Source organism: Rhinatrema bivittatum, chromosome 7, assembly GCF_901001135.1.
Source record: "Rhinatrema bivittatum chromosome 7, aRhiBiv1.1, whole genome shotgun sequence".
In the NCBI taxonomy this organism is placed as follows: Eukaryota; Metazoa; Chordata; class Amphibia; order Gymnophiona; family Rhinatrematidae; genus Rhinatrema; species Rhinatrema bivittatum.
In genome coordinates this window covers 48212432-48226141 of record NC_042621.1, presented here as the reverse complement: position 1 = coordinate 48226141, position 13710 = coordinate 48212432, and the positions used below count along the sequence as shown (strand labels likewise).

Below are 13710 nucleotides of genomic sequence, written 5' to 3'. Positions count from 1 at the left end.
CAGCGACGGCGGGACCTCACAGGGTACTTTTCTTGCTTTGAAGGCTTTATGCAGCAACAAAACAAAATCGGAGGAGAATGAGGAAGAAGACTCATCCAAGCCCTTCCCCTGTTCCTCCTCTGAAGAAGAGATCTGCGCTTGCCTGCAAGTCGCCCCCCCAGGGGCAGCAGGACATGGCGAAAGAGGTGGCAGAGAGCTCCCCTCCCCCAGGGCAGTCTTCTCCTGCTCCATGAACATTCGCAGTAAGGCTTCACTACCTGCGCTGAGAAGAAAAGGGTCCTGAGGCTGCCGCAGCAATTTTGCCTTCCCAGGGTCCCTGCGTGCTCTAGAGCTGCTGTGATGCAATTTTGCCAGAATCGGCTTCCCCGAAGAGCCTTCCCTTCCCGACAAGCACCTGGTACAAACTCTGGCCCACAGGCCGCACCATGCGGCATGATCCCCGAGCTAAATTAGGATCAGGGCCCGAAAAAAGAACCAGCGCGACCAAGACAAACCCCCAGGAGCTTGTAGGAACTGAAAAGGATGGTGAAAAAGGCGTCGGAAGGAAGGAGGGCCGAAAGAGACCGCTAAGCTGGATCAGAAATTAAATAAATCACCTCAGTGTTGTTTTGTCCTGTGCGCAGATCTTCCGAGTGCGAGTGAACCAGGCTCCCCGGTATCACCCTCAGCCGTGGGCAATTACAGGGCTCCCAACCCTCTGCTCCAGAGCCTCTGTTACCAGGGAGGATGGTCCCACCAGGAGCTAACAATCCCCTGGGAGGCTCCTCTCTCTTTTTTTTTTTTTTACTAAATCCTTGTCCTTTCTTTTCCTTTTTTTTTTAAATTCCCTAAGGATTGAATACCAACAAAACTAAAAACCTAACACTAAAGCCAGACTAAAGGTTTTCTGCTGGAGACAGAGAAATACTGACAGACTCTAGGTGGCACCTCAGGGGTATAGAACGGAGTCCGTTAAAACTTTTCTGTCTCCATCTGCTGGAGGGGAGGCAAAACCCAGGAGTCTGGACTGATCCGGGTACATACAGGGAATGTGAGTGTATGAGAGGAGAGGGGGAGGGGTGTGAGAAAGGGGAGGGGATGTGAGAGGGGATGGTGAGAGAGCAGGGAGAGGGGAGGGTGAGAGAGCAGGGAGAGGGGAGGGTGAGAGAGAGCAGGGGGGTGAGGGAGTGGGGGGGGGGGGGGAAGGGATGCTTGAGTGTGGGTGCCAGAGAGAGAGAGCCCATATGAGGAGATTGTGAAGGAGTGTGTATGTGTGTGAGATTGGGAGCTGATGTGTATGAAAAAGGGATCCTGTGTATGTGAGAGTGCCAGCCTGTGTGAAGGGATTATGTATGTGTGAGACTGTAACAGGGTAACAAACAGCAGGTACAAACAGAAGACTTCAGGCACTGGTCCGAGAAGGAAAAGTTTTATTTGCTAGCAATTTAGATGCAGCTGAAATGGTTTTCAGTAAAACTGCACACCCCCCTTTGCAGGGAGAAACTTTTTATACATTTCACATTTCTTATCTCTTGCACATGCGTTCCTCACATTGCTGAGCAAGCATATTCAGACTGAGGGGCTAGGTGGCCCCCTCCTTCCTTCAACGTGGAACTTTCCTGATGTTTCTCCTTTGTTCTGGCTTCAGGTCATGTGAATACTGATACGTCATTCGCCGAAGAGGCTGTCGGGAATTGCAGTTCTGTAAGTGCTGTGAAAGGAATGGCAACAATAATACTGCCTTATACATAATGCGTCCTTTGTTCTGGTCAGTTCTATATACTCAGGAAGGTCACTAATTTGGCAAGCATAAGTGAAACCTATCAGCATTACTAAAAGACAATGAGAACAGTGTGAAAACTTCTCTATCCTATTCATAAGCTTTAGTGCAGGCAGCAGACCCTTTGTGAAGTAGGTGATTCTGGTACATGGAGTCCTGGTGTTAGAAGTTGCTGCGGTGTGTATTTCACTGTAAAGGTGTCATTGTCATTGCGGATGATGTCAAACTCTATGTCTCCTCCTTCATTCCCCCCTTGATACTTTTATCATTTTTCATGAAAGTATCACACCTGCTAAAAGAAACAGAAACAGAGATTAAATTAGTAACTTAAGTTCACAGGTGGCCCTAAATTCCCATACAGTCCGGTGGTTTTTTCACGGGATTGAGACGGATGGCCCTATTGGCTCCACCCCCCTTTGTAGCCCGACCTGACATGTATGTGAAGGTGGCCGAGAGTGAAACATAGGGATTGTTAAACAGGCTCTGAGGTAGGCACAGGTGTATACATGTGCAGTGACAGGAGTTGCGTGGCGGTTTTGCATTCAGCAATATCCTCCATCATCCGGTGAAGGCGGTTGATCATGAAAGGGATGATGCAGGGTCCTATAAGACAAAACAGAGTTAAACTTGCTAGGATAGCAAACAAGTTCTTGAGCCCACCAAGTGTGGAAAACTAACCACCGAATCCGTCGGCCCAGTCCCAAGCACTCTTCCACTTCTGGGCTGGGACGTATGCAAACTTAACCATTCGATCCGTGAGGTCCTGGATAACCTTGCTCTGGTCATCTACCTGCAAACAACAATTGGAGAGGTTAAATGTTCCGCAAACCCCTCCTTCCTGGGCCAGAAGGTAATCTAAAGCCAGTCTATTCTGGTACACGGCAGGCGTGACTCATCTGTGTACTGCTGTATAGCTTGCACTGTGCGATGCAAGGCTTGGATCTGTTTGGCTACCGAACTGTCCCCTTGCACCTGCAGTGAGTGGGGAAGAGGAGGCAAGGGAGGCGGGCGGCTGAACATCATTTCGTAGGGGGTAAGGCCTGAGTCTCTAGGAGTGCACCGGAGATGTAGCAGGGCCAGAGGGAGGAGATCTGGCCACCTGGCTTTGGCTTCTTGGCAGAGCTTGGCAAGTTGTGATTTCAGGGATCAGTTTGCCCTTTCTACGGCTCCGCTGCTCTGGGGATGCCAGGCACAGTGTAGCTTCCAATTCAGTTGCAACCGTGTGCTCAGCTGTTGAGTGACTTCACTGGCAAAGCCCCTTCCACGGTTTAGAACCCCGAGCACTTGTATGGTGAGGAAAGCATACTTGGAATCTGTGTATATATTGAATACTTTGTTCTTAGCCCACCTAAGGGCTCTTATCAGGGCTACCAGCTCTGCTTTTTGAGCCGAAGTTCCTGCTGGCAGGGAGTTTGCCTCTATAGTCTCATCTTCAGATACGACAGCATATCCTGCTCTGCGGATGCCTTGTATAACCTGGCTACTGCCATCAGTGAACAAAGTTATTCCACCCTGCCAGGGCTGGTCTTTCAGATCGGGTCGGCTGGCATATATGGTGGTCATGATTTCTTCACAGTCATGTGTTACTGGTTCCGGGGCCGGGAGAAGGGTGGCTGGGTTCAGAGTAGTCGTATCCTGGATCTGTACTTTGGGGTTCTCGCAAAGCACTGCTTGGTATTTGACCAGCCTTGAGTTGGTCATCCACTTTGTCTCCAGGAGCCCGTGAATGCTGTGAGGTGTGGTTACTAGAAGGGTTTGGCCGAAGGTAAGCTTGTTAGCTTCTTGTATGAGCATGCAGGCAGCCGCTATGCTGCGGAGGCATCCTGGCCAGCCTCTTGCCACGTTATCCATTCGTTTGGAGAGATATGCCACTGGCCTTTGCCACGTGTCGAAATGCTGCATCAGGACCCCCAGTGCCATGCCTTTTTTCTTTTCCACGAAGAGATGGAAGGGCCTTGTTACATCAGGTAGGCCCAAAGCTGGAGATGTCGTGAGTGCCTGTTTCAGCTCCTCCAGGCCCCCAGCTTTGGCCTGTGCCACGGTAGGGTTTGCGATTCTCGTTCTGGCCCTTTTAATTTCTGGCTATACCAGAAATTAAAAGGGCCAGAACGAGAATCGCAAACCCTACCGTGGCATCATAGCCGAACCCTATACAGGGTTCGGCTATGATGGCGAAGTTCGCGATCCATATCTGGCAATAGTCTGCAGTCCTCAGTAGTGCTCTTAGTTCCTTCTTGTTGGTAGGTGTGGGTTGGCCACAGATGGCCTGGATTCGGGACGTTCTCAGGCTTCGTGTTCCTTCGTGGATGTAGAAGCCCAGGTACTTGACCCGGGTTTCGCAAATCTGGGCTTTCTTCTGGTTAGCCCGCTATCCCTGCACAGCCAGAAGTTGCAAGAGAGAGATTGTCGCTGTCTCACATTCCTCATACGTCTCCCGGGCGATTAGAAGGTTGTCGACATACTGAACAACTGGGCCCTGCTCGACCTGGTACCTCTTCAGGTCTCTGGCCAGTTGTTCTCCGGACAGGGTCGGTGAGTACTTGAATCCCTGTGGGAGACGTGTCCAAGTCAATTGGGTTTTGGTTCTCTCGTGCATGTTTTCCCACGTGAAGGCAAAGAATTTCTGGCAGTCCTCCGCCAGGGGGATGGAGAAGAAAGCATCCTTTAGATCAATTACACTGTAACACTTGGTTCTTGCTGGGATTTGGGCCATGATGGAATACGGGTTGGGGACTAGGGCCACCAGGTCCATGATCTGGCTATTGACCTTCCGCAGGTCCTGGACAGGTCTGTATTCTGTGGAATCTGGTTTCTTTCCCGGCAACAGAGGCGTATTCCACTCAGATCTGGTTGCTTTCAGGACTCCCTGGTTCAGGAGCGTTTCCAGACAGATCCGATTGCTTCCAGGACTCCCTGTTTCAGGAGTGTTTCTGACTCAGATCTGATTGCTGCGTCTGGCGGCATATGGCACAGGGTATTGGGGTTGGTTAACTACTTGGGCGCCTTGCTTTAGTTCAATCCAGACCGGGGGCGTTCACGGCTAATCCGCCAGGATTTACTTCTGCCCATACTTCGGATACCCTTATCATCAAATCCCATCTCTGTCGATGATGGTGAGTGTCCTCTGGGTACCAACTGGTTGAGGAAGTGAGTATCAGAGGGCATGTAATCTCCATTTCTCCCTGAGGGGGCAGCTGAGCGTCACTGGATGGTCCCCGAAGGGGGCTTGCACTTCCCCTGTTGGTTGAAATCTCAGTGTGGCCTGTAGTTTACACAGCAGGTCCCGTCCGATAAGGGGAACTGGGCAATCAGGGCCGTGGATAAACTGGTGGGATACCGTGGTCCCGCCTACTTGTATAGTTCGTTCTTTCAGCAGAGGGGCAGTGAGTACCTGACCTGAGGCACCCACTACAGAAACAGTCTCTTTCATCGGGGGGGGGGGGGGGGGGCTATTGGTGCCGTCATGACAGATCGTTGGGCTCCTGAGTCCAACAGGCCCCTTATTTGTTGTGTCCCCACGCGGGTTTCCACCAGAGGGTCAGTGGGGACTCTTCCCTCCCGGTCCCTTCAGGCTGTATGCTCCCTTGTCGCCTCCACCGCCATCTGCCAGTGGGGGTTGTCCGATCTCCTACCCCCTCGGCTCTTCTGCAGCGGTGCAGGCCCATTTCTGTCATCAGTATTTGCTGCTGGGCTCCCATATTTCTCTTGCCATTCTTCGCAGTCTCACTTCCAATGGCCTTCCTTTTTTGCAGTACGCACACTGATTCTTTCCCAGAGGGAGGGCCTTGTCCCCCCTCCTCTTCGCGGTCCGTCGGCGTCTCGACTTCTTCCCGTCCGGGTGTCCTCGAGGGTGGCGGCCAACAGGGTCACTTTCTCTTTCATATGTCTACTTGCTTCTCTCCCACTTCTCTATTTCCACATACCTGGTCTGCTATAGCTTTTAACTGGCTGAGGCTCATGTCCTCAAAGCCTTCGGCCTTCTGCAGCTTCTTTCGGATGTCAGGTCACTACTATTAAGTTCCTGGTTGCAGGGACGGGCCCTTTTAATTTCTTCCTGATCCCTGTTCCCATACACCTACTAGACAAGAGCCTGTGTGTCAGAGCCTGTGAGAAGGGGTGCATGAGAGACATAGGTAGCCTGTGTGAGGATGTATGTGTGAGAGAAAGGGAGCTTGTGTGGGTGTATATGCAAGAGAGAGGGACCCTGTATGAGGGGATGTGTATGTGTACTTGAGAGAGGGAGGGACTGTGTGAGGGGCAGTACTGTGTGAGGGCAGTACTGAGAACGGGGTCAAACTCTGGGACTGGTGATAGAGTGGAAGGGGTTGAGCCTAGAGGTGGAGGGGAGAGATACTGGTAGTTGGAGGAGTTGGGGCCTGAGAGGGCAAAGTGGCCAGGGGAATAGGGAGAGTGAGCGGGACACTCTTACAGTAAATTTCTAGGGAAATTCTGCTCAAAATATTTAAAATTCTGCATCTCTAAGTAATAACTTTTTTCTGTACTAATTTAAAATGTAATTACTTAAAGACTGTCATGTAAATGACATGCCTCTAAAATGAATAAATCTCAATACACTTACTATCCTCCTTTCCTTTCTTCCCCCCCCCCCCTCCCATCATCCCTCCCACTGTTATTTTTGCAAGGATCAGCATTGTTTAATTATCTGTATTCTGTTTGAATCTTGTAAATCGTTGTGATGACTGCACCGAATGACGGTATATAAAACTCAACAAATAAATAAATACATTGTGTTATTTTGACCAATATAAAGTTTGCAGAATTTTAAGTTTTTATGCACAGAATTTTAAGTTTTTTTTTGCACAAAGTTCCCCCCAGGAGTAAAATCGCCTGTGCCACAACAAGCAATATCTTCCCCCTTACAGAAAGAACTCATCCTGGAGGTACAATTAGTAAGGAGGGGACCAGTGGCATTGGAAACAGCCCTTAACGAAAGAAATTATTTTGCGTACCCTGAAGGATGATGCTCCTTCAAAGAAAAGGGTTCCATAAATAAATAAAATAACCTTTAAACATTATTTTCTGGGGTACAGTATTTTGCTATAAACGGCTATTTCACTCTTGCCTTTCGGGAGGAGGTAGGAGGCGCTTAATCCCAGATCTCAGCCATACAGACGACTGCTTCCGGACACATGGTAAATGAGGCTCATGCGTGTTACGCCTCACGTCCAGAAAGGCATATGTGCCAAGGTCTAAGGGGGCAAGTTCTCTGGAACCCTGGCGCCGGCCTTAGGACGCCAGCACGCAGGTCGGCGTTGGCGCGTGCGCAGTCGGCCGGGGGCAGCTCCGTCGCGGGTGTCATGTCGTGCAGAGCTCTGCGCAGGCTTAGGGGGCAGCAGCGGGGTCAGGAACCGCTTGGACCCTTTGCCGTGCGGCTGTCGGATGGGGAGCAGACCGACTCCGACCCTCTGACTAGCGGGCGCAGCAAGCTGAGGGCGGAGTGCGGAGTCAACCTCTACGAGCTGGTGAGTAGACATTAAGGGCCAGGTGTACTAAGCCGTTTTCACGTAGACCAGGGTTGCCAGCTGTCAATACAAAAAAAAAAAAGATAATTCCGTAAAACCACGTTTGGAAAGGTGCGATCATCTTAGTTCAGATATGCTAAGCCCTTTTCCCGACAGATACAAAACTCGAAGAACATCTTATTTAGCAAGGCCCTGTTTGAGCAGGGCCTTACTAAATTATTTATTTATTTATTTTATTTATTTAAGGTTTTTATATACCGGCAATCATGAAAAACATATCTTGCTGGTTTACATAAAACAGGAGTGCAGTAGAAACATCAAACTGGATCTGTGGTGACCGAAGGTGCAGTTACATTTAACAAGGGTAGCAGAACTGGGAGAAGGAGGAAGAGAGAGGATAGATTAGTAACAATTAAACAATATACAAATTAAATACTATATACAAAAAAGCATGGTTGAGGGCTGCTTGTTTTGAGAAGGAGACAGTGAAGTCATTAGATTGTGTCCGGGATATATATTTTTTACTTTACTGCCATGAAATATATAATTTCATGGCGGTAAAGCCATCAGGAGCGACAGGTCCGTGTGTCCAGTGCCGTAGGCTCGGGCTCTGTGCTGCTCCAGTACTCTGTATTTGGGTACGACGTTTCGATACATAAAGGGGGGGAATCTCAGCATAGGAAGTCTAACTACGCACAAAATGGCAACAGTAAAATATGTGTTAGTAAAAATCTGGAGCACTATCGAAACATTCTATGAGTTAACAACCCTGCCATAGATGCAAAATGAGAAAACCGCGTTAGTACATTTCCTCCTAAATGAGGAGAAGGCCAGAGCCTTGTGTGTGGAAACAAATGCTGGACAGTTTGGATACCTTTTTTTGTGTCCTGAGATACCCAAGACACCCACACACCAACAGGCTGATGCAATATGTGCGCTTGGGCTAGTGCACAGGTTAAACCACAGTTGGATGCATGTCTGTAACCCCTTATGCAATAAGGGGATTAGCGTGTAGCTAATAGTGCTCATCACATGTAAATACCATATTAATGAGGCTATTAGCTATTCTCCCCTTATGTAAAAAATAAATGTGCACCCAATGTGCACATTTTTACCTTCAGAAATTAAAGCTAGCCCCAAAAGTTAAGAGAGAAGCAGAAAATTCTGCTTTTTTGTAATTCCTCCAATTTAATATTGTGGTGATATTAAGTCGTAGGAACAGAGAAAAGAGTAATGTATAAAAAAATTAGTCTTGCTGCAATCAGGTTAGGAAAATGGACGCTTGTAAAACTGAGCATCTTTTTCCTAACCCACGCACAGCCCCTTCTCCTGGGCGCCTGATGCTAAGGATGCACTGTTTCCCCTAGCGCCTCCTTTTTAACGTAGCCACTCATCTGCCTGCTGCATCACACGCCCAGGAAAGGTGGATGGGCACACATTAGGAAAGTGGTCGCTCAATCGTGAGCACCCATTTTTGAGCGCCAATATTGCATTGGCCTGTAAGTTCTGTCGCTGCTTGAATGGCTCTTGTGAAAAGTAGTAATGCAAGGAAAGAAAAATTTTGCTGCGTCTTCACATTTACACTCTGTTTTTCCCTGCCCTTTGGCACAGATAACCAGTCCAGATGAAGACGTGGAAGAGGTGACACCGGCTAAAGGAGAAGCTGTGCGTTCTAGGCTGAACAAGCAAGGTCTTCAAGAGTGTGAATGTGGAAAGCCAGAAAGTAATGGACAAGGAGAAGAGGAGATGATGGAGCATCTTGACCAAGTAAAGGTTCTAGCTTACTGTAGGGTAGAGTATGCATGCAGCCTTTTCTTGCGATCTGTCAGGCTGATACAGTACGGTGCACTATGCAATTGGCTGCTTTTCTGTACACCCTCCGATTTAATATCTTAGTGATATTAAGTCAGAGGAACCAAAAATTAAAAATAAATAAAAAATGTAAAAAAAAAATCTGCCCTCCGATCAGCAATTAGAAAAACAGACGCTCAATTTTACCAGTGTTTGTTTTCCTAATCTGTGGCTGTCAGCGGGTTCGTAAACCAATGCCGGTAAAATAGAGCATCGGTTGTCGGGACCCACTGACAGCCACCTCTATGCTAATAAGGAGGCACTAGGGACACGCTATTGTCCCTAGCGCCTTTTTAGTAGCGCGACCCCTCATTTAAATAAAGAATCGCGTGCCCAGGAGAGCGTGTGCTCAACACGGAGTTCTTGCTTTCCTGTGATTCTTACTGTATCGGCCTGTGTATAATTTAGGGTGTTGCCTATGGAATGAAAGTTGCTCTTTGTTTGGCTAGTCTCCCAAATAGATGGGAGTAGGTACTCATATCTTCAAAGAACTACAGAAGGTTTTTTTTTTTTTTGCAAAATCATTTTTATTGTAAAGACAAGCATTTCCACTAGCACTGCAACATATTCAAAAACAATAGCAACAAGAGAACAAACAGTACAGTAGTGATGCTGGCCTCCTGTTTAGTAACAATACCCACCCCAATAAGCAACCAAAACCTCCACCACTCCCAACACATTCAAACTGCACAACCAAACACTCCACATACACCCCATTCAGACAACCACCTCACCTTCCAACCACAATCGCACCCCCCCCAACCCCCGCCTAAGAGCCTTAAAAACATTTAGGGAAAGAAAAAACCCTGAGCAAGAGAGTTTAGTAGCAAGGCTACTCAGGAGTTACTCGCCCCGGGAGAGTTGGTGTACCAAGTTTCAATATATCCTGCTGTAAGCAATTGAGTCTGGAAATCCAAGGTGAGAGAAGAGTAATAGCAAGCCCAGCAATCTGCATATCGCTTATCCCTAGGCTGAGGAGACTTGGGAAAATCCATGCGTTCCAGCAAAATCATGTCCATCATGCGATGGTGCCAGGCCACAAGTGAGGGTGTACTCGCAGGCTCAATCCACTCAGCACGTATTGTTTGGCAAGCTAGTAGAAAAGCAGTCCTGCCAAAGCGATCCTGTGCCCCCGTACATTTCACAAGGAGCGCCTGCGGTCCTGCCAATAGGAGCACAGCAGACAATCGTAAAGGTATCTGAATACATTTATTGACGCAGGCCAGTATATTTTTCCAGAAAGTCTCCAGGGAAGAGCAGAGAATCAGCCGATGCAACATGGTACCCTCTGTTGTGGAACATTTAATATATAGTGGAGAGGAGAGACTACCCATTCGAAAACGGCACACATCGTCACAAATAGTATGATGGATAATCCGAAATTGCAGGTCGCACAACCCGCAGTCCTTCAGTCATTTATGTAGAGAAGTGAAGCATGAAGTAAGGAAGGGAACTGTAACATCCTTTGCACAAAACGGCGTCCAGAAGCGGGCCAGAAGATAAAGATGAGGAGTCAGTCGCACATTTGAAATCAATCTACTCCAGCCCTGTATAGAATTATGTAAGTACGCACACTCAACCAGTGTTTCTGGCGTGTAGCCAGATGGACTCAGTACAAATGGGATAGTATCCGCGTGCTAGCAGTTGGAGACGGATCTGACGTCAGCACGGGGGCGTATATATCCCCACAGGAAGCGTAGCTATTCAGTAATTTCCGTCTCCAAAGCAGATTGGAGTGCCTGCACGCTAGTTGAGCGTGCTTTCCAAGACTACTTTAATTTTTCTCTTTTCTTCTCATTCTAGATTCGTTTTTCCTGTCTCTTCAACTTAGAGCCCCGCGCTCCTGCGGTAGATACCCACGGGTTCCTCCCCCAGCGAGCTCCCGGGGTGATTAACGTGCTCCCCCGGTGGGAAAGTCCTCGGTCCTGCCGAAGCGTGGCAGTGACACAGTCCCCGGACGCAGTCCGCGTGAGGTATACGAGGCCCTCTGTCCCGGCGTGGACGAGGTAGCGGGTGCATTTCCTCAAATTGCGGTGGTGTGGTGATCCCTTCCCCCGCAGCCGGAGACCGCCTGTGTTCCAGCTGGGACGCGCCGAACCTGGTACGGAGTACGTCTCTTCCTACGGGTCTCCGAAGCGCAGAGGATCGGCGGCGTGGCACGCCGTGAAGGACGCCCTCGTAGGGCCTGGCTCAGGTACTCCGCGCCCGTAATAGGCGCGGCTTTTTTCCTCCTTGACTTTGTTTCGGCATATTGCTGACCGCTTATTACTGAAAGCTTATTGAATGCCTATTAAGAGCATATTGCTGGCCGCTTCGGATTATCTTCTTGAATGCCTATTACGAGCATATTGCTGACCGCTTATTGCTGAATGCGTATTGAATGCCTCTTGCATGCATATTGCTGCCGCCTCTTCTTATTGAGCGCCTCTTGCTATTGAGAGCCTCTTGCTATTGAGAGCCTATTGCTATTGAGAGCCTATTGCTGCCGCATATTATTTGTGAGCACCTTTTGTTCAATGGATCAGAAAGCTGCGGAGTCTTCAGCAATGGCGCCCCCTGCTTCGGGCATTGCAGCCCTTGGCCTCTGCTCCGCATGCCACCTTAGGGCCATGCGCAGGGATGAGCCAGATTCTTTGTGTGCCCAATGTGAGGGGGCCCTGCGACCCTCGGGCCAGGACCTGTCTCAACCACGATTTGTGGACAGTTCCCCAGGGGCTACCCCGGAATTAGGGGGCAGTCTCGACCAATCCGGCGTCCCGGGGGAGCTTGTACCCCGGCGCTTAGAGGCTGCTTCCATTTCCTGGGTGGATCTCTTTAAGGGAATTCATGCTTTTGTTCAGATGCAAACGGCTGCCCATCCAGGCCCTACGGTTCCTGTAGTTCCTGCGGTGGCTGCGCCTGCGGCGGCTGCTCCGGTGGCAGCTCCTGCGGATCCTGTTCCTGGGCCTTCACAACCTTATCGCGAGCGGGACTTCCCACCGATGGATAGCCCAGATCAGTCAGACCAGGAGGTCTCGCAGGACGAGTCCGAACTCCCGGACGAGGGGGACCTCCCTCCAGGGACTGAGCCATATCGAACCATGAGGCGGTTCTTCCCTAAGGAGGATCTCTCCGACCTGGTGTCTCAGTGTCTGGCGGAATTGGATATTACAGGTCCCAGCGCTTCGATACCTTCTGCGCAGAACCCCCTACTGGAAGGTCTTCGTCCTACGGCCCGCCATTTTCCGTTCTTACAGGCGGCGCAACAACTGATTGATTTAGAATGGGCAGCTCCAGCGGCTGCCTTCAAAGGGGGTCGGGCTCTGACGAGCATGTACCCATTGGTGCCGGCTATCCAGGATCTGCTGGCGTGCCCTCAGGTGGACGCCTTGATTAGCGCGGTGGTCAAGCGCACTACCATTCCAGTTGAAGAGGGGACGGCCCTCAGGGAGCCGCATGATCGACGACTGGACGCCATTCTGCGTCAGGCCTTTGAGGTGGCGGCTTTATCTTTATGGATCGCCACCTGCTGCACGGTGGTGACGCGTGCCTGTTTGTCACAGGTTAGGAACAACATCAACCGTCTAGAGGCCCGGGCTGTCCGATTGGCCTGCCTTCAATTTGCCCACAGACTGCGGAACAGGGCGGTCAGAGTGATGTCCGACAACGCCACCACGGTGGCATACCTCAATCGTCAGGGCGGAACCAGAAGCCGACAGGTGTCTCTGGAGATCGCCCCTCTGATGACTTGGGCGGAGGTGAATCTTCAGGACATCTCCGCCGTCCACATCGCCGGGAAGGACAATACCACAGCAGACTTCCTCAGCAGGGAACGCCTAAATCCGGGAGAGTGGCAGCTCTCATCCACGGCCTTCCAGATGATTGTGGATCATTGGGGGTTTCCGGCCATGGATCTCCTGGCAGACGGGTCCAATGCTCAAGTACCCAGATTCTTCAGCCGCAAGCGCGACCCGTGCTCACACGGAATCGATGCCCTGGTTCAGCCGTGGCCTCCAGGGACTCTACTGTACGCCTTTCCTCCGTGGCCTCTGATAGGCGCTGTCATCCGCAAGATTCAGAGGCACCAGGGCCTAGTCCTTCTAGTGGCGCCAGACTGGCCAAGACGACCCTGGTATGCAGACATGAGAAGACTACTGGCAGGGGAGCCCCTTCCCCTGCCTCCTCTTCGGGACCTTCTACATCAAGGTCCCATTCTTCACGAGGATCCGGCTCAATTCTCTCTTACGGTATGGCCCTTGAGAGGGCTAGATTGAAGAAGAGGGGTTACTCGGAGCCCATGATTGATACCCTCCTCCGAGCTCGCAAGTTTTCCACATCCCTCACATACATCAGGATCTGGAGAGTATTTGAAGCCTGGTGCGACTCGCATGGCACCAATCCACATGCAACCACGATCTCTATTGTGTTGGATTTCCTGCAGGATGGCCTTCAGAAGGGTCTCTCCCTCAGCTCCATCAAAGTTCAGGTGGCTGCGCTGTCTTGTTATGGTCCCAGGAGGGCTGGCAAGACCATCGCTAAGCACCAGGATGTTTCTCGCTTCCTGCAGGGGGTCAAGCATATTCGTCCGCCACTGAAGTGGCCTGTGCCTTTGTGGAACCTCAACCTTGTTTTGGATTT

At 50.2% G+C, this 13710-nt stretch overlaps 1 protein-coding gene across 3 annotated transcripts in view; it reads left to right on the top strand.

The window, feature by feature from the left end:
* The first annotated feature begins 6974 nt into the window (after window positions 1–6974).
* TCF25 (transcription factor 25) overlaps window positions 6975–13710 on the top strand; it is a 372469-nt gene continuing 365733 nt past the window's right edge. For 2 of the 3 annotated variants that reach the window (XM_029608348.1, XM_029608345.1), the window contains exons 1-2: window positions 6976–7242; window positions 8854–9009. In XM_029608348.1, the coding sequence (XP_029464208.1) occupies window positions 7078–7242; window positions 8854–9009 (321 nt within the window). In that variant the 5' untranslated portion in view covers window positions 6976–7077. Of the gene's footprint in view, window positions 7243–8853; window positions 9010–13710 lie in introns of all 3 variants that reach the window. The other variant, XM_029608346.1, reaches the window with a different exon arrangement.